The 22909-nt window shown below is 49.2% G+C and overlaps 1 protein-coding gene across 1 annotated transcript in view; it reads right to left on the bottom strand.

Annotated features, from left to right (window-relative positions):
• The window catches only part of MUC16 (mucin 16, cell surface associated), a 57912-nt gene extending 47414 nt beyond the window's left edge, over positions 1-10498 (bottom strand). The window contains exons 1-7 of the mRNA XM_061466633.1: positions 10140-10498; positions 9778-9969; positions 8939-9081; positions 6892-7131; positions 3486-3582; positions 2677-2874; positions 197-299 (exon numbers count right to left, since the gene is read on the bottom strand). Coding sequence (XP_061322617.1) covers positions 197-299; positions 2677-2874; positions 3486-3582; positions 6892-7131; positions 8939-9081; positions 9778-9969; positions 10140-10498 — 1332 coding nt within the window. The remainder of the gene's footprint in view (positions 1-196; positions 300-2676; positions 2875-3485; positions 3583-6891; positions 7132-8938; positions 9082-9777; positions 9970-10139) is intronic.
• Between the last annotated feature and the right edge of the window lie 12411 nt (positions 10499-22909).

Below are 22909 nucleotides of genomic sequence, written 5' to 3'. Positions count from 1 at the left end.
CCAGAGTGGATGCACCAGTGTTGGTAGCACTGCTTGTCTCTGGAAAAGAGGAAATGGGTGTAGAAGTTGCCAAAGTTGTGGAAATGATCTCCTCGGATGTGCTCAGAAAAGGGGATTTGGTGGTTGTAGTTGGGCTTGTGCCTGGAGCAGTGGAGGATGACGTTACAAGGACTTCAGTTGTGGGAGATTCTGTTACCTGTGTAGCTGTCGAGGTGACAGCGGGAGCAGAAGATGTTCTACTTGTGCTAGGAGTGACTGCAGTGGTTGGTTGAGCTGCTGGGCTTGTTGTTCCCATGCTGCTGGAGAGCAGGGAGGAGGTTGTCTCTAAAGCAGAGGTTTGTGCTTGAGTCGAAGAGAGAAAAGCTGTAGCGTCAGGCGGAGACGTTTCCTGGGAAACGCTTGTGGAGGTTTCCAGCATGGTGGTTGTGGCGATCACAGTGCTTTCCTCTAGAGTGGATGCACCAGTAGCACTGGAGGTTGCTGGAAAAGAGGAAATGGGTGTAGAAGTTGCCAAAGTTGTGGAAATGATCTCCTCGGATGTGCTCAGAAGGGGGGATGTGGTGGCTGTGGCTGGGCTTGTGCCTGGAGCAGTGGAGGATGAGGTTACAAGGACTGCGGTTGTGGGGGATTCTTTTATCTGGGTCGTTGTGGAGGCTACATTGGAAGTAGAATATGTTCCACCTGTACTAGGAGAGACTGCAGTGGTTGTTTGTGGTACTGGGCTCGTTGTTCCCATGCTGCTTGAGAGCAGGGAGGAGGTTGTTTCTAAAGCAGAGGTTTGTGCTTGAGTCGAAGAGAGAAATGCTGTAGTGTCAGGCGGAGACGTTTCCTGGGAAACACTGGTGGAGGTTTCCAGCATGGTGGTTGTGGCGATCACAGTGCTTTCCTCCAGAGTTGATGCACCAGTGTTGGTAGCACTGGTTGTCTCTGGAAAAGAGGAAATGGGTGTAGAAGTTGCCAAAGTTGTGGAAATGATCTCCTCGGATGTGTCCAGAAGAGGGGATGTGCTGGCTGTAGTTGGGCTTGTTGCTGGAGCAATGGAGGATGATGTTACAAGGACTGCGGTTGTGGGGGATTCTGTTATCTGTGTAGCTGTCGAGGTGACAGCGGGAGCAGAAGATGTTCCACGTGTACTAGGAGTGGCTGCAGTGGTTGTTTCAGGTGCTGCGCTCGTTGTTCCCATGCTGCTGGAGAGCAGGGAGGAGGTTGTCTCTAAAGCAGAGGTTTGTGCTTGAGTCGAAGAGAGAAAAGCTGTAGCGTCAGGCGGAGACGTTTCCTGGGAAACGCTGGTGGAGGTTTCCAGCATGGTGGTTGTGGCGATCACAGTGCTTTCCTCCAGAGTGGATGCACCAGTAGCACTGGAGGTTGCTGGAAAAGAGGAAATGGGTGTAGAAGTTGCCAAAGTTTTGGAAATGATCTCCTCGGATGTGCTCAGAAGAGGGGATGTGGTGGCTGTAGTTGGGCTTGTGCCTGGAGCAGTGGAGGATGATGTTACAAGGACTGCGGTTGTGGGGGATTCTTTTATCTGGGTAGTTGTGGAGGCTACATTGGAAGTAGAAGATGTTCCACCTGTACTAGGAGAGACTGCAGTGGTTGTTTGTGGTACTGGGCTCGTTGTACCCATGCTGCTTGAGAGCAGGGAGGAGGTTGTTTCTAAAGCAGAGGTTTGTGCTTGAGTCGAAGAGAGAAAAGCTGTAGTGTCAGGCGGAGACGTTTCCTGGGAAACACTGGTGGAGGTTTCCAGCATGGTGGTTGTGGCGATCACAGTGCTTTCCTCCAGAGTGGATGCACCAGTAGCACTGGTTGTCTCTGGAAAAGAGGAAATGGGTGTAGAAGTTGCCAAAGTTGTGGAAATGATCTCCTCGGATGTGTTCAGAAAAGGGGATGTGGTGGCTGTAGTTTGGCTTGTGCCTGGAGCAGTGGAGGATGATGTTACAAGGACTGCGGTTGTGGGGGATTCTGTTATCTGGGTAGTTGTGGAGGCTTCATTGGAAGTAGATGTTCCACCTGTACTAGGAGTGGCTGCAGTGGTTGTTTGTGGTACTGGGCTCGTTGTTCCCATGCTGCTGGAGAGCAGGGAGGAGGCTGTTTCTAAAGCAGAGGTTTGTGCTTGAGTCGAAGAGAGTAAAGCTGTAGTGTCAGGAGGAGACGTTTCCTGGGAAACACTGGTGGAGGTTTCCAGCATGGTGGTTGTGGCGATCACAGTGCTTTCCCCCAGAGTGGATGCACCAGTGTTGGTAGCACTGCTTGTCTCTGGAAAAGAGGAAATGGGTGTAGAAGTTGCCAAAGTTGTGGAAATGATCTCCTCAGATGTGCTCAGAAGAGGGGATGTGCTGGCTGTAGTTGGGCTTGTGCCTGGAGCAGTGGAGGATGATGTTACAAGGACTGAGGTTGTGGGGGATTCTGTTATCTGGGTAGTTGTGGAGGCTACATTGGAAGTAGAAGATGTTCCACCTGTACTAGGAGTGGCTGCAGTGGTTGTTTGTGGTACTGGGCTCGTTGCTCCCATGCTGCTTGAGAGCAGGGAGGAGGTTGTTTCTAAAGCAGAGGTTTGTGCTTGAGTCGAAGAGAGTAAAGCTGTAGTGTCAGGCGGAGACGTTTTCTGGGAAACACTGGTGGAGGTTTCCAGCATGGTGGTTGGGGCGATCACAGTGCTTTCCTCCAGAGTGGATGCACCAGTGTTGGTAGCACTGGTTGTCTCTGGAAAAGAGGAAATGGGTGTAGAAGTTGCCAAAGTTGTGGAAATGATCTCCTCGGATGTGTTCAGCAGAGGGGATGTGCTGGCTGTAGTTGGGCTTGTGCCTGGAGCGGTAAAGGATGATGTTACAAGGACTGCGGTTGTGGGGGATTCTTTTATCTGGGTAGTTGTGGAGGCTACATTGGAAGTAGAAGATATTCCACCTGTACTAGGAGTGGCTGCAGTGGTTGTTTGTGGTACTGGGCTCGTTGCTCCCATGCTGCTGGAGAGCAGGGAGGAGGTTGTCTCTAAAGCAGAGGTTTGTGCTTGAGTCGAAGAGAGAAAAGCTGTAGCGTCAGGCGGAGACGTTTTCTGGGAAACACTGGTGGAGGTTTCCAGCATGGTGGTTGTGGCGATCACAGTGCTTTCCTCCAGAGTGGATGCACCAGTAGCACTGGAGGTTGCTGGAAAAGAGGAAATGGGTGTAGAAGTTGCCAAAGTTGTGGAAATGATCTCCTCGGATGTGCTCAGAAGAGGGGATTTGGTGGTTGTAGTTGGGCTTGTGCCTGGAGCAGTGGAGGATGACGTTACAAGGACTTCAGTTGTGGGAGATTCTGTTATCTGTGTAGCTGTCGAGGTGACAGCGGGAGCAGAAGATGTTCTACCTGTGCTAGGAGTGGCTGCAGTGGTTGTTTCAGGTGCTGCGCTCGTTGTTCCCATGCTGCTGGAGAGCAGGGAGGAGGTTGTCTCTAAAGCAGAGGTTTGTGCTTGAGTCGAAGAGAGAAAAGCTGTAGCGTCAGGCGGAGACGTTTCCTGGGAAACGCTGGTGGAGGTTTCCAGCATGGTGGTTGTGGCGATCACAGTGCTTTCCTCCAGAGTGGATGCACCAGTAGCACTGGAGGTTGCTGGAAAAGAGGAAATGGGTGTAGAAGTTGCCAAAGTTGTGGAAATGATCTCCTCGGATGTGCTCAGAAGAGGGGATGTGGTGGCTGTAGTTGGGCTTGTGCCTGGAGCAGTGGAGGATGATGTTACAAGGACTGCGGTTGTGGGGGATTCTTTTATCTGGGTAGTTGTGGAGGCTACATTGGAAGTAGAATATGTTCCACCTGTACTAGGAGAGACTGCAGTGGTTGTTTGTGGTACTGGGCTCGTTGTACCCATGCTGCTTGAGAGCAGGGAGGAGGTTGTTTCTAAAGCAGAGGTTTGTGCTTGAGTCGAAGAGAGAAAAGCTGTAGTGTCAGGCGGAGACGTTTCCTGGGAAACACTGGTGGAGGTTTCCAGCATGGTGGTTGTGGCGATCACAGTGCTTTCCTCCAGAGTGGATGCACCAGTAGCACTGGTTGTCTCTGGAAAAGAGGAAATGGGTGTAGAAGTTGCCAAAGTTGTGGAAATGATCTCCTCGGATGTGTTCAGAAAAGGGGATGTGGTGGCTGTAGTTTGGCTTGTGCCTGGAGCAGTGGAGGATGATGTTACAAGGACTGCGGTTGTGGGGGATTCTGTTATCTGGGTAGTTGTGGAGGCTTCATTGGAAGTAGATGTTCCACCTGTACTAGGAGTGGCTGCAGTGGTTGTTTGTGGTACTGGGCTCGTTGTTCCCATGCTGCTGGAGAGCAGGGAGGAGGTTGTTTCTAAAGCAGAGGATTGTGCTTGAGTCGAAAAGAGTAAAGCTGTAGTGTCAGAAGGAGACGTTTCCTGGGAAACACTGGTGGAGGTTTCCAGCATGGTGGTTGTGGCGATCACAGTGCTTTCCTCCAGAGTGGATGCACCAGTGTTGGTAGCACTGCTTGTCTCTGGAAAAGAGGAAATGGGTGTAGAAGTTGCCAAAGTTGTGGAAATGATCTCCTCGGATGTGCTCAGAAAAGGGGATTTGGTGGTTGTAGTTGGGCTTGTGCCTGGAGCAGTGGAGGATGACGTTACAAGGACTCCAGTTGTGGGAGATTCTGTTACCTGTGTAGCTGTCGAGGTGACAGCGGGAGCAGAAGATGTTCTACCTGTGCTAGGAGTGACTGCAGTGGTTGGTTGAGCTGCTGGGCTTGTTGTTCCCATGCTGCTGGAGAGCAGGGAGGAGGTTGTCTCTAAAGCAGAGGTTTGTGCTTGAGTCGAAGAGAGAAAAGCTGTAGCGTCAGGCGGAGACGTTTCCTGAGAAACGCTGGTGGAGTTTTCCAGCATGGTGGTTGTGGCGATCACAGTGCTTTCCTCCAGAGTGGATGCACCAGTAGCACTGGAGGTTGCTGGAAAAGAGGAAATGGGTGTAGAAGTTGCCAAAGTTGTGGAAATGATCTCCTCGGATGTGCTCAGAAGAGGGGATGTGGTGGCTGTAGTTGGGCTTGTGCCTGGAGCAGTGGAGGATGAGGTTACAAGGACTGCGGTTGTGGGGGATTCTTTTATCTGGGTCGTTGTGGAGGCTACATTGGAAGTAGAATATGTTCCACCTGTACTAGGAGAGACTGCAGTGGTTGTTTGTGGTACTGGGCTCGTTGTTCCCATGCTGCTGGAGAGCAGGGAGGAGGCTGTTTCTAAAGCAGAGGTTTGTGCTTGAGTCGAAGAGAGTAAAGCTGTAGTGTCAGGAGGAGACGTTTCCTGGGAAACACTGGTGGAGGTTTCCAGCATGGTGGTTGTGGCGATCACAGTGCTTTCCCCCAGAGTGGATGCACCAGTGTTGGTAGCACTGCTTGTCTCTGGAAAAGAGGAAATGGGTGTAGAAGTTGCCAAAGTTGTGGAAATGATCTCCTCAGATGTGCTCAGAAGAGGGGATGTGCTGGCTGTAGTTGGGCTTGTGCCTGGAGCAGTGGAGGATGATGTTACAAGGACTGAGGTTGTGGGGGATTCTGTTATCTGGGTAGTTGTGGAGGCTACATTGGAAGTAGAAGATGTTCCACCTGTACTAGGAGTGGCTGCAGTGGTTGTTTGTGGTACTGGGCTCGTTGCTCCCATGCTGCTTGAGAGCAGGGAGGAGGTTGTTTCTAAAGCAGAGGTTTGTGCTTGAGTCGAAGAGAGTAAAGCTGTAGTGTCAGGCGGAGACGTTTTCTGGGAAACACTGGTGGAGGTTTCCAGCATGGTGGTTGGGGCGATCACAGTGCTTTCCTCCAGAGTGGATGCACCAGTGTTGGTAGCACTGGTTGTCTCTGGAAAAGAGGAAATGGGTGTAGAAGTTGCCAAAGTTGTGGAAATGATCTCCTCGGATGTGTTCAGCAGAGGGGATGTGCTGGCTGTAGCTGGGCTTGTGCCTGGAGCAGTGGAGGATGATGTTACAAGGACTGCGGTTGTGGGGGATTCTTTTCTCTGGGTAGTTGTGGAGGCTACATTGGAAGTAGAAGATATTCCACCTGTACTAGGAGTGGCTGCAGTGGTTGTTTGTGGTACTGGGCTCGTTGCTCCCATGCTGCTGGAGAGCAGGGAGGAGGTTGTCTCTAAAGCAGAGGTTTGTGCTTGAGTCGAAGAGAGAAAAGCTGTAGCGTCAGGCGGAGACGTTTCCTGGGAAACGCTGGTGGAGGTTTCCAGCATGGTGGTTGTGGCGATCACAGTGCTTTCCTCCAGAGTGGATGCACCAGTAGCACTGGAGGTTGCTGGAAAAGAGGAAATGGGTGTAGAAGTTGCCAAAGTTGTGGAAATGATCTCCTCGGATGTGCTCAGAAGAGGGGATTTGGTGGTTGTAGTTGGGCTTGTGCCTGGAGCAGTGGAGGATGACGTTACAAGGACTTCAGTTGTGGGAGATTCTGTTATCTGTGTAGCTGTCGAGGTGACAGCGGGAGCAGAAGATGTTCTACCTGTGCTAGGAGTGACTGCAGTGGTTGGTTGAGCTGCTGGGCTTGTTGTTCCCATGCTGCTGGAGAGCAGGGAGGAGGTTGTCTCTAAAGCAGAGGTTTGTGCTTGAGTCGAAGAGAGAAAAGCTGTAGCGTCAGGCGGAGACGTTTCCTGGGAAACGCTTGTGGAGGTTTCCAGCATGGTGGTTGTGGCGATCACAGTGCTTTCCTCTAGAGTGGATGCACCAGTAGCACTGGAGGTTGCTGGAAAAGAGGAAATGGGTGTAGAAGTTGCCAAAGCTGTGGAAATGATCTCCTCGGATGTGCTCAGAAGGGGGGATGTGGTGGCTGTAGTTGGGGTTGTGCCTGGAGCAGTGGAGGATGATGTTACAAGTACTGCGGTTGTGGGGGATTCTTTTATCTGGGTCGTTGTGGAGGCTACATTGGAAGTAGAATATGTTCCACCTGTACTAGGAGTGGCTGCAGTGGTTGTTTTTGGTACAGGGCTCGTTGTTCCCATGCTGCTGGAGAGCAGGGTGGACGTTTTCTCTATAGCAGTGGTTTGTGCTTGTGTCGAAGAGAGTAAAGCTGCAGTGTCAGGCTTAGACGTTTCCTGGGAAACACTGGTGGAGATTTCCAGCATGGTGGTTGTGGCGATCACAGTGCTTTCCTCCAGAGTGGATGCACCAGTGTTGGTAGCAGTGGTTGTCTCTGGAAAAGAGGAAATGGGTGTAGAAGTTGCCAAAGTTGTGGAAATGATCTCCTCGGATGTGTTCAGAAGAGGGGATGTGCTGGCTGTAGTTGGGCTTGTTGCTGGAGCAGTGGAGGATGATGTTACAAGGACTGCGGTTGTGGGGGATTCTGTTATCTGGGTAGTTGTGGAGGCTACATTGGAAGTAGAAGATATTCCACCTGTACTAGGAGTGACTGCAGTGGTTGTTTCAGGTGCTGCGCTCGTTGTTCCCATGCTGCTGGAGAGCAGGGAGGAGGTTGTCTCTAAAGCAGAGGTTTGTGCTTGAGTCGAAGAGAGAAAAGCTGTAGCGTCAGGCGGAGACGTTTCCTGGGAAACGCTGGTGGAGGTTTCCAGCATGGTGGTTGTGGCGATCACAGTGCTTTCCTCCAGAGTGGATGCACCAGTAGCACTGGAGGTTGCTGGAAAAGAGGAAATGGGTGTAGAAGTTGCCAAAGTTGTGGAAATGATCTCCCTGGATGTGCTCAGAAGAGGGGATGTGGTGGCTGTAGTTGGGCTTGTGCCTGGAGCAGTGGAGGATGATGTTACAAGGACTGCGGTTGTGGGGGATTCTTTTATCTGGGTAGTTTTGGAGGCTACATTGGAAGTAGAATATGTTCCACCTGTACTAGGAGAGACTGCAGTGGTTGTTTGTGGTACTGGGCTCGTTGTTCCCATGCTGCTGGAGAGCAGGGAGGAAGTTGTTTCTAAAGCAGAGGTTTGTGCTTGAGTCGAAGAGAGTAAAGCTGTAGTGTCAGGCGGAGACGTTTCCTGGGAAACGCTGGTGGAGGTTTCCAGCATGGTGGTTGTGGCGATCACAGTGCTTTCCTCCAGAGTGGATGCACCAGTGTTGGTAGCACTGCTTGTCTCTGGAAAAGAGGAAATGGGTGTAGAAGTTGCCAAAGTTGTGGAAATGATCTCCTCGGATGTGCTCAGAAAAGGGGATTTGGTGGTTGTAGTTGGGCTTGTGCCTGGAGCAGTGGAGGATGACGTTACAAGGACTCCAGTTGTGGGAGATTCTGTTACCTGTGTAGCTGTCGAGGTGACAGCGGGAGCAGAAGATGTTCTACCTGTGCTAGGAGTGACTGCAGTGGTTGGTTGAGCTGCTGGGCTTGTTGTTCCCATGCTGCTGGAGAGCAGGGAGGAGGTTGTCTCTAAAGCAGAGGTTTGTGCTTGAGTCGAAGAGAGAAAAGCTGTAGCGTCAGGCGGAGACGTTTCCTGGGAAACGCTGGTGGATGTTTCCAGCATGGTGGTTGTGGCGATCACAGCGCTTTCCTCCAGAGTGGATGCACCAGTGTTGGTAGCACTGGTTGTCTCTGGAAAAGAGGAAATGGGTGTAGAATTTGCCAAAGTTGTGAAAATGATCTCCTCGGATGTGCTCAGAAGAGGGGATGTGGTGGCTGTAGTTGGGCTTGTGCCTGGAGCAGTGGAGGATGATGTTACAAGGACTGCGGTTGTGGGGGATTCTTTTATCTGGGTAGTTGTGGACGCTACATTGGAAGTAGAAGATGTTCCACCTGTACTAGGAGCGGCTGCAGTGGTTGTTTGTGGTACTGGGCTCGTTGCTCCCATGCTGCTGGAGAGCAGGGAGGAGGTTGTCTCTAAAGCAGAGGTTTGTGCTTGAGTCGAAGAGAGAAAAGCTGTAGCGTCAGGCGGAGACGTTTCCTGGGAAACGCTGGTGGATGTTTCCAGCATGGTGGTTGTGGCGATCACAGTGCTTTCCTGTAGAGTGGATGCACCAGTAGCACTGGAGGTTGCTGGAAAAGAGGAAATGGGTGTAGAAGTTGCCAAAGTTGTGGAAATGATCTCCTCGGATGTGCTCAGAAGAGGAGATGCGGTGGCTGTAGTTGGGCTTGTGCCTGGAGCAGTGGAGGATGATGTTACAAGGACTGCGGTTGTGGGGGATTCTTTTATCTGGGTAGTTGTGGAGGCTACATTGGAAGTAGAAGATGTTCCACCTGTACTAGGAGAGGCTGCAGTGGTTGTTTTTGGTACAGGGCTCGTTGTTCCCATGCTGCTTGAGAGCATGGTGGTCGTTTTCTCTATAGCAGAGATTTGTCCTTGTGTCGAAGAGAGTAAAGCTGCAGTGTCAGGTGGAGACGTTTCCTGGGAAACACTGGTGGAGTTTTCCAGCATGGTGGTTGTGGCGATCACAGTGCTTTCCTCCAGAGTGGATGCACCAGTGTTGGTAGCACTGGTTGTCTCTGGAAAAGAGGAAATGGGTGTAGAAGTTGCCAAAGTTGTGGAAATGATCTCCTCGGATGTGCTCAGAAAAGGGGATTTGGTGGTTGTAGTTGGGCTTGTGCCTGGAGCAGTGGAGGATGACGTTACAAGGACTCCGGTTGTGGGAGATTCTGTTACCTGTGTAGCTGTCGAGGTGACAGCGGGAGCAGAAGATGTTCTACCTGTGCTAGGAGTGACTGCAGTGGTTGGTTGAGCTGCTGGGCTTGTTGTTCCCATGCTGCTGGAGAGCAGGGAGGAGGTTGTCTCTAAAGCAGAGGTTTGTGCTTGAGTCGAAGAGAGAAAAGCTGTAGCGTCAGGCGGAGACGTTTCCTGGGAAACGCTGGTGGAGGTTTCCAGCATGGTGGTTGTGGCGATCACAGTGCTTTCCTCCAGAGTGGATGCACCAGTAGCACTGGAGGTTGCTGGAAAAGAGGAAATGGGTGTAGAAGTTGCCAAAGTTGTGGAAATGATCTCCTCGGATGTGCTCAGAAGAGGGGATGTGGTGGCTGTAGTTGGGCTTGTGCCTGGAGCAGTGGAGGATGAGGTTACAAGGACTGCGGTTGTGGGGGATTCTTTTATCTGGGTCGTTGTGGAGGCTACATTGGAAGTAGAATATGTTCCACCTGTACTAGGAGAGACTGCAGTGGTTGTTTGTGGTACTGGGCTCGTTGTTGCCATGCTGCTGGAGAGCAGGGAGGAGGCTGTTTCTAAAGCAGAGGTTTGTGCTTGAGTCGAAGATAGTAAAGCTGTAGTGTCAGGCGGAGACGTTTCCTGTGAAACACTGGTGGAGGTTTCCAGCATGGTGGTTGTGGCGATCACAGTGCTTTCCCCCAGAGTGGATGCACCAGTGTTGGTAGCACTGCTTGTCTCTGGAAAAGAGGAAATGGGTGTAGAAGTTGCCAAAGTTGTGGAAATGATCTCCTCAGATGTGCTCAGAAGAGGGGATGTGCTGGCTGTAGTTGGGCTTGTGCCTGGAGCAGTGGAGGATGATGTTACAAGGACTGAGGTTGTGGGGGATTCTGTTATCTGGGTAGTTGTGGAGGCTACATTGGAAGTAGAAGATGTTCCACCTGTACTAGGAGTGGCTGCAGTGGTTGTTTGTGGTACTGGGCTCGTTGTTCCCATGCTGCTGGAGAGCAGGGAGGAGGTTGTTTCTAAAGCAGAGGTTTGTGCTTGAGTCGAAGAGAGTAAAGCTGTAGTGTCAGGCGGAGACGTTTTCTGGGAAACACTGGTGGAGGTTTCCAGCATGGTGGTTGGGGCGATCACAGTGCTTTCCTCCAGAGTGGATGCACCAGTGTTGGTAGCACTGGTTGTCTCTGGAAAAGAGGAAATGGGTGTAGAAGTTGCCAAAGTTGTGGAAATGATCTCCTCGGATGTGTTCAGCAGAGGGGATGTGCTGGCTGTAGTTGGGCTTGTGCCTGGAGCAATGGAGGATGATGTTACAAGGACTGCGGTTGTGGGGGATTCTTTTATCTGGGTAGTTGTGGAGGCTACATTGGAAGTAGAAGATATTCCACCTGTACTAGGAGTGGCTGCAGTGGTTGTTTGTGGTACTGGGCTCGTTGCTCCCATGCTGCTGGAGAGCAGGGAGGAGGTTGTCTCTAAAGCAGAGGTTTGTGCTTGAGTCGAAGAGAGAAAAGCTGTAGTGTCAGGCGGAGACGTTTTCTGGGAAACACTGGTGGAGGTTTCCAGCATGGTGGTTGGGGCGATCACAGTGCTTTCCCCCAGAGTGGATGCACCAGTGTTGGTAGCACTGGTTGTCTCTGGAAAAGAGGAAATGGGTGTAGAAGTTGCCAAAGTTGTGGAAATGATCTCCTCGGATGCGCTCAGAAGAGGGGATGTGGTGTCTGTAGTTGGGCTTGTGCCTGGGGCAGTGGAGGATGATGTTACAAGGACTGCGGTTGTGGGGGATTCTTTTATCTGGGTAGTTGTGGAGGCTACATTGGAAGTAGAAGATGTACCACCTGTACTAGGAGCGGCTGCAGTGGTTGTTTGTGGTACTGGGCTCGTTGCTCCCATGCTGCTGGAGAGCAGGGAGGAGGTTGTCTCTAAAGCAGAGGTTTGTGCTTGAGTCGAAGAGAGAAAAGCTGTAGCGTCAGGCGGAGACGTTTCCTGGGAAACGCTGGTGGATGTTTCCAGCATGGTGGTTGTGGCGATCACAGTGCTTTCCTGTAGAGTGGATGCACCAGTAGCACTGGAGGTTGCTGGAAAAGAGGAAATGGGTGTAGAAGTTGCCAAAGTTGTGGAAATGATCTCCTCGGATGTGCTCAGAAGAGGAGATGCGGTGGCTGTAGTTGGGCTTGTGCCTGGAGCAGTGGAGGATGATGTTACAAGGACTGCGGTTGTGGGGGATTCTTTTATCTGGGTAGTTGTGGAGGCTACATTGGAAGTAGAAGATGTTCCACCTGTACTAGGAGAGGCTGCAGTGGTTGTTTTTGGTACAGGGCTCGTTGTTCCCATGCTGCTTGAGAGCATGGTGGTCGTTTTCTCTATAGCAGAGATTTGTCCTTGTGTCGAAGAGAGTAAAGCTGCAGTGTCAGGTGGAGACGTTTCCTGGGAAACACTGGTGGAGTTTTCCAGCATGGTGGTTGTGGCGATCACAGTGCTTTCCTCCAGAGTGGATGCACCAGTGTTGGTAGCACTGGTTGTCTCTGGAAAAGAGGAAATGGGTGTAGAAGTTGCCAAAGTTGTGGAAATGATCTCCTCGGATGTGCTCAGAAAAGGGGATTTGGTGGTTGTAGTTGGGCTTGTGCCTGGAGCGGTGGAGGATGATGTTACAAGGACTTCGGTTGTGGGAGATTCTGTTATCTGTGTAGCTGTAGAGGTGACAGCGAGAGCAGAAGATGTTCTACCTGTGCTAGGAGTGACTGCAGTGGTTGGTTGAGCTGCTGGGCTTGTTGCTCCCATGCTGCTGGAGAGCAGGGAGGAGGTTGTCTCTAAAGCAGATGTTTGTGCTTGAGTCGAAGAGAGAAAAGCTGTAGCGTCAGGCGGAGACGTTTCCTGGGAAACGCTGGTGGAGGTTTCCAGCATGGTGGTTGTGGCGATCACAGTGCTTTCCTCCAGAGTGGATGCACCAGTGTTGGTAGCACTGCTTGTCTCTGGAAAAGAGGAAATGGGTGTAGAAGTTGCCAAAGTTGTGGAAATGATCTCCTCGGATGTGCTCAGAAAAGGGGATTTGGTGGTTGTAGTTGGGCTTGTGCCTGGAGCAGTGGAGGATGACGTTACAAGGACTCCGGTTGTGGGAGATTCTGTTACCTGTGTAGCTGTCGAGGTGACAGCGGGAGCAGAAGATGTTCTACCTGTGCTAGGAGTGACTGCAGTGGTTGGTTGAGCTGCTGGGCTTGTTGTTCCCATGCTGCTGGAGAGCAGGGAGGAGGTTGTCTCTAAAGCAGAGGTTTGTGCTTGAGTCGAAGAGAGAAAAGCTGTAGCGTCAGGCGGAGACGTTTCCTGGGAAACGCTGGTGGAGGTTTCCAGCATGGTGGTTGTGGCGATCACAGTGCTTTCCTCCAGAGTGGATGCACCAGTAGCACTGGAGGTTGCTGGAAAAGAGGAAATGGGTGTAGAAGTTGCCAAAGTTGTGGAAATGATCTCCTCGGATGTGCTCAGAAGAGGGGATGTGGTGGCTGTAGTTGGGCTTGTGCCTGGAGCAGTGGAGGATGAGGTTACAAGGACTGCGGTTGTGGGGGATTCTTTTATCTGGGTCGTTGTGGAGGCTACATTGGAAGTAGAATATGTTCCACCTGTACTAGGAGAGACTGCAGTGGTTGTTTGTGGTACTGGGCTCGTTGTTGCCATGCTGCTGGAGAGCAGGGAGGAGGCTGTTTCTAAAGCAGAGGTTTGTGCTTGAGTAGAAGAGAGTAAAGCTGTAGTGTCAGGAGGAGAGGTTTCCTGGGAAACACTGGTGGAGGTTTCCAGCATGGTGGTTGGGGCGATCACAGTGCTTTCCTCCAGAGTGGATGCACCAGTGTTGGTAGCACTGGTTGTCTCTGGAAAAGAGGAAATGGGTGTAGAAGTTGCCAAAGTTGTGGAAATGATCTCCTCAGATGTGCTCAGAAGAGGGGATGTGCTGGCTGTAGTTGGGCTTGTGCCTGGAGCAGTGGAGGATGATGTTACAAGGACTGAGGTTGTGGGGGATTCTGTTATCTGGGTAGTTGTGGAGGCTACATTGGAAGTAGAAGATGTTCCACCTGTACTAGGAGTGGCTGCAGTGGTTGTTTGTGGTACTGGGCTCGTTGCTCCCATGCTGCTTGAGAGCAGGGAGGAGGTTGTTTCTAAAGCAGAGGTTTGTGCTTGAGTCGAAGAGAGTAAAGCTGTAGTGTCAGGCGGAGACGTTTTCTGGGAAACACTGGTGGAGGTTTCCAGCATGGTGGTTGGGGCGATCACAGTGCTTTCCTCCAGAGTGGATGCACCAGTGTTGGTAGCACTGGTTGTCTCTGGAAAAGAGGAAATGGGTGTAGAAGTTGCCAAAGTTGTGGAAATGATCTCCTCGGATGTGTTCAGCAGAGGGGATGTGCTGGCTGTAGTTGGGCTTGTGCCTGGAGCAATGGAGGATGATGTTACAAGGACTGCGGTTGTGGGGGATTCTTTTATCTGGGTAGTTGTGGAGGCTACATTGGAAGTAGAAGATATTCCACCTGTACTAGGAGTGGCTGCAGTGGTTGTTTGTGGTACTGGGCTCGTTGCTCCCATGCTGCTGGAGAGCAGGGAGGAGGTTGTCTCTAAAGCAGAGGTTTGTGCTTGAGTCGAAGAGAGAAAAGCTGTAGTGTCAGGCGGAGACGTTTTCTGGGAAACACTGGTGGAGGTTTCCAGCATGGTGGTTGGGGCGATCACAGTGCTTTCCCCCAGAGTGGATGCACCAGTGTTGGTAGCACTGGTTGTCTCTGGAAAAGAGGAAATGGGTGTAGAAGTTGCCAAAGTTGTGGAAATGATCTCCTCGGATGCGCTCAGAAGAGGGGATGTGGTGTCTGTAGTTGGGCTTGTGCCTGGGGCAGTGGAGGATGATGTTACAAGGACTGCGGTTGTGGGGGATTCTTTTATCTGGGTAGTTGTGGAGGCTACATTGGAAGTAGAAGATGTACCACCTGTACTAGGAGCGGCTGCAGTGGTTGTTTGTGGTACTGGGCTCGTTGCTCCCATGCTGCTGGAGAGCAGGGAGGAGGTTGTCTCTAAAGCAGAGGTTTGTGCTTGAGTCGAAGAGAGAAAAGCTGTAGCGTCAGGCGGAGACGTTTCCTGGGAAACGCTGGTGGAGGTTTCCAGCATGGTGGTTGTGGCGATCACAGTGCTTTCCTGTAGAGTGGATGCACCAGTAGCACTGGAGGTTGCTGGAAAAGAGGAAATGGGTGTAGAAGTTGCCAAAGTTGCGGAAATGATCTCCTCGGATGTGCTCAGAAGAGGAGATGCGGTGGCTGTAGTTGGGCTTGTGCCTGGAGCAGTGGAGGATGATGTTACAAGGACTGCGGTTGTGGGGGATTCTTTTATCTGGGTAGTTGTGGAGGCTACATTGGAAGTAGAAGATGTTCCACCTGTACTAGGAGTGGCTGCAGTGGTTGTTTTTGGTACAGGGCTCGTTGTTCCCATGCTGCTTGAGAGCATGGTGGTCGTTTTCTCTATAGCAGAGGTTTGTCCTTGTGTCGAAGAGAGTAAAGCTGCAGTGTCAGGTGGAGACGTTTCCTGGGAAACACTGGTGGAGTTTTCCAGCATGGTGGTTGTGGCGATCACAGTGCTTTCCTCCAGAGTGGATGCACCAGTGTTGGTAGCACTGGTTGTCTCTGGAAAAGAGGAAATGGGTGTAGAAGTTGCCAAAGTTGTGGAAATGATCTCCTCGGATGTGCTCAGAAAAGGGGATTTGGTGGTTGTAGTTGGGCTTGTGCCTGGAGCGGTGGAGGATGATGTTACAAGGACTTCGGTTGTGGGAGATTCTGTTATCTGTGTAGCTGTAGAGGTGACAGCGAGAGCAGAAGATGTTCTACCTGTGCTAGGAGTGACTGCAGTGGTTGGTTGAGCTGCTGGGCTTGTTGCTCCCATGCTGCTGGAGAGCAGGGAGGAGGTTGTCTCTAAAGCAGAGGTTTGTGCTTGAGTCGAAGAGAGAAAAGCTGTAGCGTCAGGCGGAGACGTTTCCTGGGAAACGCTGGTGGAGGTTTCCAGCATGGTGGTTGTGGCGATCACAGTGCTTTCCTCCAGAGTGGATGCACCAGTAGCACTGGAGGTTCCTGGAAAAAAGGAAATGGGTGTAGAAGTTGCCAAAGTTGTGGAAATGATCTCCTCGGATGTGCTCAGAAGAGGGGATGTGGTGGCTGTAGTTGGGCTTGTTGCTGGAGCAATGGAGGATGATGTTACAAGGACTGCGGTTGTGGGGGATTCTGTTATCTGTGGAGCTGTCGAGGTGACAGCGGGAGCAGAAGATGTTCCACCTGTACTAGGAGAGACTGCAGTGGTTGTTTCAGGTGCTGCGCTCTTTGTTCCCATGCTGCTGGAGAGCAGGAAGGAGGTTGTCTCTAAAGCAGAGGTTTGTGCTTGAGTCGAAGAGAGTAAAGCTGTAGTGTCAGGCGGAGACGTTTTCTGGGAAACACTGGTGGAGGTTTCCAGCATGGTGGTTGGGGCGATCACAGTGCTTTCCTCCAGAGTGGATGCACCAGTGTTGGTAGCACTGGTTGTCTCTGGAAAAGAGGAAATGGGTGTAGAAGTTGCCAAAGTTGTGGAAATGATCTCCTCGGATGTGTTCAGCAGAGGGGATGTGCTGGCTGTAGTTGGGCTTGTGCCTGGGGCAGTGGAGGATGATGTTACAAGGACTGCGGTTGTGGGGGATTCTGTTATCTGGGTAGTTGTGGAGGCTACATTGGAAGTAGAAGATATTCCACCTGTACTAGGAGTGGCTGCAGTGGTTGTTTTTGGTACTGGGCTCGTTGCTCCCATGCTGCTGGAGAGCAGGGAGGAGGTTGTCTCTAAAGCAGAGGTTTGTGCTTGAGTCGAAGAGAGAAAAGCTGTAGCGTCAGGCGGAGACGTTTCCTGGGAAACGCTGGTGGAGGTTTCCAGCATGGTGGTTGTGGCGATCACAGTGCTTTTCTCTATAGTGGATGCACCGGTAGCACTGGAGGTTGTTGGAAAAGAGGAAATAAGTGTAGAAGTTGCCAAAGTTGTGGAAATGATCTCCTCGGATGTGCTCAGAAAAGGGGATGTGGTGGCTGTAGTTGGGCTTGTGCCTGGAGCAGTGGAGGATGATGTTACAAGGACTGATGTTGTGGGGGATTCTTTTATCTGGGTAGTTGTGGAGGCTACATTGGAAGTAGAAGATGTTCCACCTGTACTAGGAGAGACTGCAGTGGTTGTTTGTGGTACTGGGCTCGTTGTTCCCATGCTGCTTGAGAGCAGGGAGGAGGTTGTTTCTAAAGCAGAGGTTTGTGCTTGAGTCGAAGAGAGTAAAGCTGTAGCGTCAGGCGGAGACGTTTCCTGGGAAACACTGGTGGAGGTTTCCAGCATGGTGGTTGGGGCGATCACAGTGCTTTCCCCCAGAGTGGATGCACCAGTGTTGGTAGCACTGGTTGTCTCTGGAAAAGAGGAAATGGGTGTAGAAGTTGCCAAAGTTGTGGAAATGATCTCCTCGGATGCGCTCAGAAGAGGGGATGTGGTGTCTGTAGTTGGGCTTGTGCCTGGGGCAGTGGAGGATGATGTTACAAGGACTGCGGTTGTGGGGGATTCTTTTATCTGGGTAGTTGTGGAGGCTACATTGGAAGTAGAAGACGTACCACCTGTACTAGGAGCGGCTGCAGTGGTTGTTTGTGGTACTGGGCTCGTTGCTCCCATGCTGCTGGAGAGCAGGGAGGAGGTTGTCTCTAAAGCAGAGGTTTGTGCTTGAGTCGAAGAGAGAAAAGCTGTAGCGTCAGGCGGAGACGTTTCCTGGGAAACGCTGGTGGAGGTTTCCAGCATGGTGGTTGTGGCGATCACAGTGCTTTCCTGTAGAGTGGATGCACCAGTAGCACTGGAGGTTGCTGGAAAAGAGGAAATGGGTGTAGAAGTTGCCAAAGTTGCGGAAATGATCTCCTCGGATGTGCTCAGAAGAGGAGATGCGGTGGCTGTAGTTGGGCTTGTGCCTGGAGCAGTGGAGGATGATGTTACAAGGACTGCGGTTGTGGGGGATTCTTTTATCTGGGTAGTTGTGGAGGCTACATTGGAAGTAGAAGATGTTCCACCTGTACTAGGAGTGGCTGCAGTGGTTGTTTTTGGTACAGGGCTCGTTGTTCCCATGCTGCTTGAGAGCATGGTGGTCGTTTTCTCTATAGCAGAGGTTTGTCCTTGTGTCGAAGAGAGTAAAGCTGCAGTGTCAGGTGGAGACGTTTCCTGGGAAACACTGGTGGAGTTTTCCAGCATGGTGGTTGTGGCGATCACAGTGCTTTCCTCCAGAGTGGATGCACCAGTGTTGGTAGCACTGGTTGTCTCTGGAAAAGAGGAAATGGGTGTAGAAGTTGCCAAAGTTGTGGAAATGATCTCCTCGGATGTGCTCAGAAAAGGGGATTTGGTGGTTGTAGTTGGGCTTGTGCCTGGAGCGGTGGAGGATGATGTTACAAGGACTTCGGTTGTGGGAGATTCTGTTATCTGTGTAACTGTCGAGGTGACAGCGGGAGCAGAAGATGTTCTACCTGTGCTAGGAGTGACTGCAGTGGTTGGTTGAGCTGCTGGGCTTGTTGTTCCCATGCTGCTGGAGAGCAGGGAGGAGGTTGTCTCTAAAGCAGAGGTTTGTGCTTGAGTCGAAGAGAGAAAAGCTGTAGCGTCAGGCGGAGACGTTTCCTGGGTAACGCTGGTGGAGGTTTCCAGCATGGTGGTTGTGGCGATCACAGTGCTTTCCTCTAGAGTGGATGCACCAGTAGCACTGGAGGTTGCTGGAAAAGAGGAAATGGGTGTAGAAGTTGCCAAAGTTGTGGAAATGATCTCCTCGGATGTGCTCAGAAGAGGGGATGTGGTGGCTGTAGTTGGGCTTGTTGCTGGAGCAATGGAGGATGATGTTACAAGGACTGCGGTTGTGGGGGATTCTGTTATCTGTGGAGCTGTCGAGGTTACAGCGGGAGCAGAAGATGTTCCACCTGTACTAGGAGAGACTGCAGTGGTTGTTTCAGGTGCTGCGCTCTTTGTTCCCATGCTGCTGGAGAGCAGGAAGGAGGTTGTCTCTAAAGCAGAGGTTTGTGCTTGAGTCGAAGAGAGTAAAGCTGTTGTGTCAGGAGGAGACGTTTCCTGGGAAACACTGGTGGAGGTTTCCAGCATGGTGGTGGTGGCGATCACAGTGCTTTCCTCCAGAGTGGATGCACCAGTGTTGGTAGCACTGGTTGTCTCTGGAAAAGAGGAAATGGGTGTAGAAGTTGCCAAAGTTGTGGAAATGATCCCCTCGGATGTGCTTAGAAGAGGAGATGTGGTTGCTGTAGTTGGGCTTGTGCCTGGAGCAGTGGAGGATGATGTTACAAGGACTGCGGTTGTGGGGGATTCTGTTATCTGTGTAGTAGTGGAGGTGACAGCGGAAGCATAAGATGTTCTACCTGTGCTGGGAGTGACTGCAGTGGTTGTTTGAGGTGCTAGGCTCGTTGTTCCCATGCTGCTGGAGAGCAGGGAGGAGGTTGTCTCTAAAGCAGAGGTTTGTGCTTGAGTCAAAGAGAGAAAAGCTGTAGTGTCAGGAGGAGACCCGGCATTTTTAATTTTTGTTATTTCGTTCTAAAGTTCTTCTTCTTTCAACAAATATAGCTAGGTGTGAATTCCCTAAGCTCTATTTCCTTCTTTTCCATTGAGTAATCATTTTCCTGTTTGTTCTTTATTTCTTTTTGTCCTCCCGAGTGCTCAGTTATTTGTGGAAAATAGGATGTAATACTTCCTTGTTATTTATTACTGTAACACCTTCTTAAGCACTTTGGGCTATTTTATGGTTTTGACTATATTTCACTACGGGACAGATCTCTGAATTGTAATAGATACCCAAACAGGTCATTAATGAGGCTAATAAGAAAACTCTTTAGAAGTCCAACACTTTTCAAGCTGCTTCTCATGTATGTTTTTATACTGTATACCTTTTTCAGTTTTCCTGAACTGGCAGCACCTTAATATTTTGGTAGTCTTTGACATCTACTTCATTGTCTGACAACACAATGCCTGTGTCTTTGTCAGCCTAGAAGAATTACTCTCTTCCCGTGAGCTATTTGCAAATGTTCAAAATTATTCAGATTGAGTTTTTCTAAGGTGGGTTCATTTTACTCATAATCCTTTACAGGAATCACACCCCATGCCTCCACAGTTAGGATCAGCCCTGTAAGGTTGGTATGTGATGCATACCAGCCTTGCTAGGTAACACCTTTGACTGACACCCACTAGGAAACTAATAGCGTTAATGTTTTGCCTCTGTTAGTGCTGTCACAGACAAAATAGATGGGGAAAGGAAGAGCTACTCAGACCAAGCTATTCAAAATTTAAGGAATCATTATCATATTCCAGCTGCGTAGCAAACAATTTCCTTGTTGTCACACTACGCTAGATGGACCACTGAAGAGAAGAGTTTGTGTGGACTTTTTCCTGGAGATGTTCAGCTTGCACTGCTTCAGGATCTGAGCTTACTGTCCAGCCACCTGGAGCAGCTTGGTTGCTAGCCACTTCCAGTCTAGAGGCTGTATTCCCTTGTGGAGAGGAAACTGCGAGGTCCTGATGGACAAGTAGTCCATGAGCCAGCAGTGTGCCCTTATATCCAAGAAGGCCAATGGTATCATGGGCTGCATTAGGAAGAACATTACACTGGGTCAAGTGAGGTAATCCTCCCTTGAGAGGCCTCATCTGGAGTACTGTGTCCAGTTTTGGGCTCCCTGTTACAAGAGAGAAATGGATCTCCTGGAGCAAGTCCAGTGAAAGGCTACTAGAATGATTAAGGGTCTGGAGCACTTCTCCTGTGAGAAAAAGCCCGAGGCAGCTGGGCCTGTTGAGCCTAGAAAAAAAAGGGCTCAGGGTGGATCTGATCTATATGTATAAGTATCTGTAGGCAGGGTGTCAAGAGGATGGGGCCAGACTCTTCTCAGTGGTGCCAGGCAATAGGGCAAGAGGCAAAGGCAAAAAACTTAAGCACAGGAAGTTCCACCTGAACATGAGGAAGAACTTCTTTACTGTGAGATTGACTGATACCATTGGAATAGGTTGCCCAGAGAGGCTGTGGAGTCTCTTTCCCTGGAGATATTCAAGAGCTCTTTGGACATAATAGAGCATTGTGCTCTAGGTGACCCTGCCTGAGCAAGGAGCTTGGGCTACCTGACCACTGGTGGCCCTTTCCAACCTCAACCATTCTGTGATTCCATAACTAACATGCTGTGAAAAGCAAACTAATAAACACTTCTCCTTATCATGACTTGTAATCTATGATCCAGTGCTAAGCAAAGCACAGCTCTATACTTTATACACAAAAATAATGCCTTGCCCTTTCCCTGTTACTTCACCTTTATGGTCTTTTTAGATTCCAGAGTCATTCAAATGAGACTCTAGCATTTCTGCGCATGAGAGGGCTTGGAAGGAATATTAGAAATTACAGGCATGATAATGTTGATGCTTACAACAAAATGAAGCTTCCAAAGTTCAGAGGCAAGAGTCAGTGAAGTCCATTCCTTATTATAAGAAAGGATGCAGTTCTGTGTAAATACCAGGAATACTCCTTGTTTTTTGTAAAATATGGGATGCTGGAATCCCTGTACCATGTGATGTTTATATATAAAACTCAATATTAAAAACTGGTTAAATTCTGCCCTTTTCTCTGTACTATCTGAGGGGTTTAAGCCATTTGTGCAATGTTTAATAGATTTGTTATTGAGGTTTTCTTCAGAAAACCAAAGGAAGGGACCAAGCACAATGAATTAATTTTGTCTTGTATCTTCATTTGTTGCAGCTGCTAAGTCTGTACCTTGGTATCAGTATTTTCACAATGTTCCTGTGACACAGAACAATGTTTGCTGTCTTTACAATGAGATGTATGATTTGCTTTCAGGCTATGCATCCAGTTTCTGGCAGAGAGGTCCAGTGATTCACAGAGGCTAACCTCTATATCGCAATCAAGTCCTCTAGCCAGCAGACTGGAAGCACATGTTTGTCTAACAGTAACTGGATATATTCACATGTAAGCAGTAATTTTGCGCACACTAAACTACTGAGACTGAGTTGCAAACTAGAGAACCAAGGACATGATGTAGTGGCAAAAGGCAAACACTTTCACATTCAACTGGCAAAATGTTGTCCATCTAAGATACTTGTGAAATCCTTGTGATGATTTCTGTACACCAACTAAGATGACAACAGCCAAAAGTCTACTGGGAGAGAGTAAATTAATCTAAATTCATACAATTTTTATATTATGCAAGTGTTTTGGAGCCTGTATAATTTAAAGCAATATTTAGCAACTCCTGCATTTCAGAATTAAAACAGCCTGAATTGCCTTTACTTTAAAACTAGTATTTATTTTAGAAACTTAGATTTATACTCCTTTGAGTAACTACTACCATAAACTGCTTTTCTGTATAGAAATCAAGTAATTCATGCTTGAATTTTCAAAAAAATCTTGAATTTAATGATGATTAAATGCCTTCTAGATTTTCAATTCAGAGGTATCCACAAAGCTAATTTTCATTTTATAAGAAATACCATTTTAGTGACTTGAGCATTCCACAGCCTCAGACTTAGAGCCTCAGTCATTTTCTTTCCGGGGAAAATGTCATTCTTGATTTTCAGTTATCTTTTTTTTTCATGGGTAAAAAAATATTTTTAGCTCGATTTTTTCCCTCGAAACATTTGTTATTTGGACTCTCCTGTTTTTATGAGTTAAAAACTTAACTGAGAATTGTACACAAGCAGTTTATAAGGTAAATATTAACATCTCACTCATTCTTTTAATAAAACATAAGAAATGAACTTTAGTTGCTGAAAACAAATATGACAGTTTATGTTCTGTCTTTTGCTAAGTGCTGTATCCTCATTTATATTCACCATATGTCTTCCTCTCTGTTATTTTTTCCTTCTAACTGATGAAGGATTGAGTAATTGTGCGTGCTAGAAAATGACAAGGCAATGAGCAATGTAATCATGCCAATCAAAAGTATATGGCAGAGGGGTTTTCACTTCTACCACAAGGTAAAATCTGAATAGATTTAATTAACTGTATTGTTTGAAGAACTTACACAGATACAAATAAAACACGTTCTCTTTGGTTATTCTTTGTAGTGGGAGTAATTTCATCAGAAAAATAGGTAAACCTTTAGAGAATATATTGAAAGGAGTCTTTCTGTTAAAGTAGCAAATAAAAGAAACTCACCTGAGAAGCAGCATACTGCTATGATAATACATATAAGCTTCTGCTTATATCGAAATAAATTTGTTGTCCAATCCATCTTTTTTTCTTGCAAGATTATAGTTTTACCAGATAAGTCCAAACTCCCTTCAGTATCTGCTGAGCTCTCAGTAGCAAGGAAATAACTCTCAGCACCAGGTGAAGAAGATGAGTCTGATGGTCAAGGTGAAACGTTCTTAAACTAAAGCACCTTG

The sequence above is a fragment of the Pezoporus flaviventris genome, unplaced genomic scaffold (genome assembly GCF_033815535.1).
Source record: "Pezoporus flaviventris isolate CSIRO_AGI_PZ_B2104156 unplaced genomic scaffold, CSIRO_AGI_Pfla_v1 ptg000043l, whole genome shotgun sequence".
Classification (NCBI taxonomy): Eukaryota; Metazoa; Chordata; class Aves; order Psittaciformes; family Psittacidae; genus Pezoporus; species Pezoporus flaviventris.
This window is presented reverse-complemented; position numbering and strand designations above follow the sequence as displayed.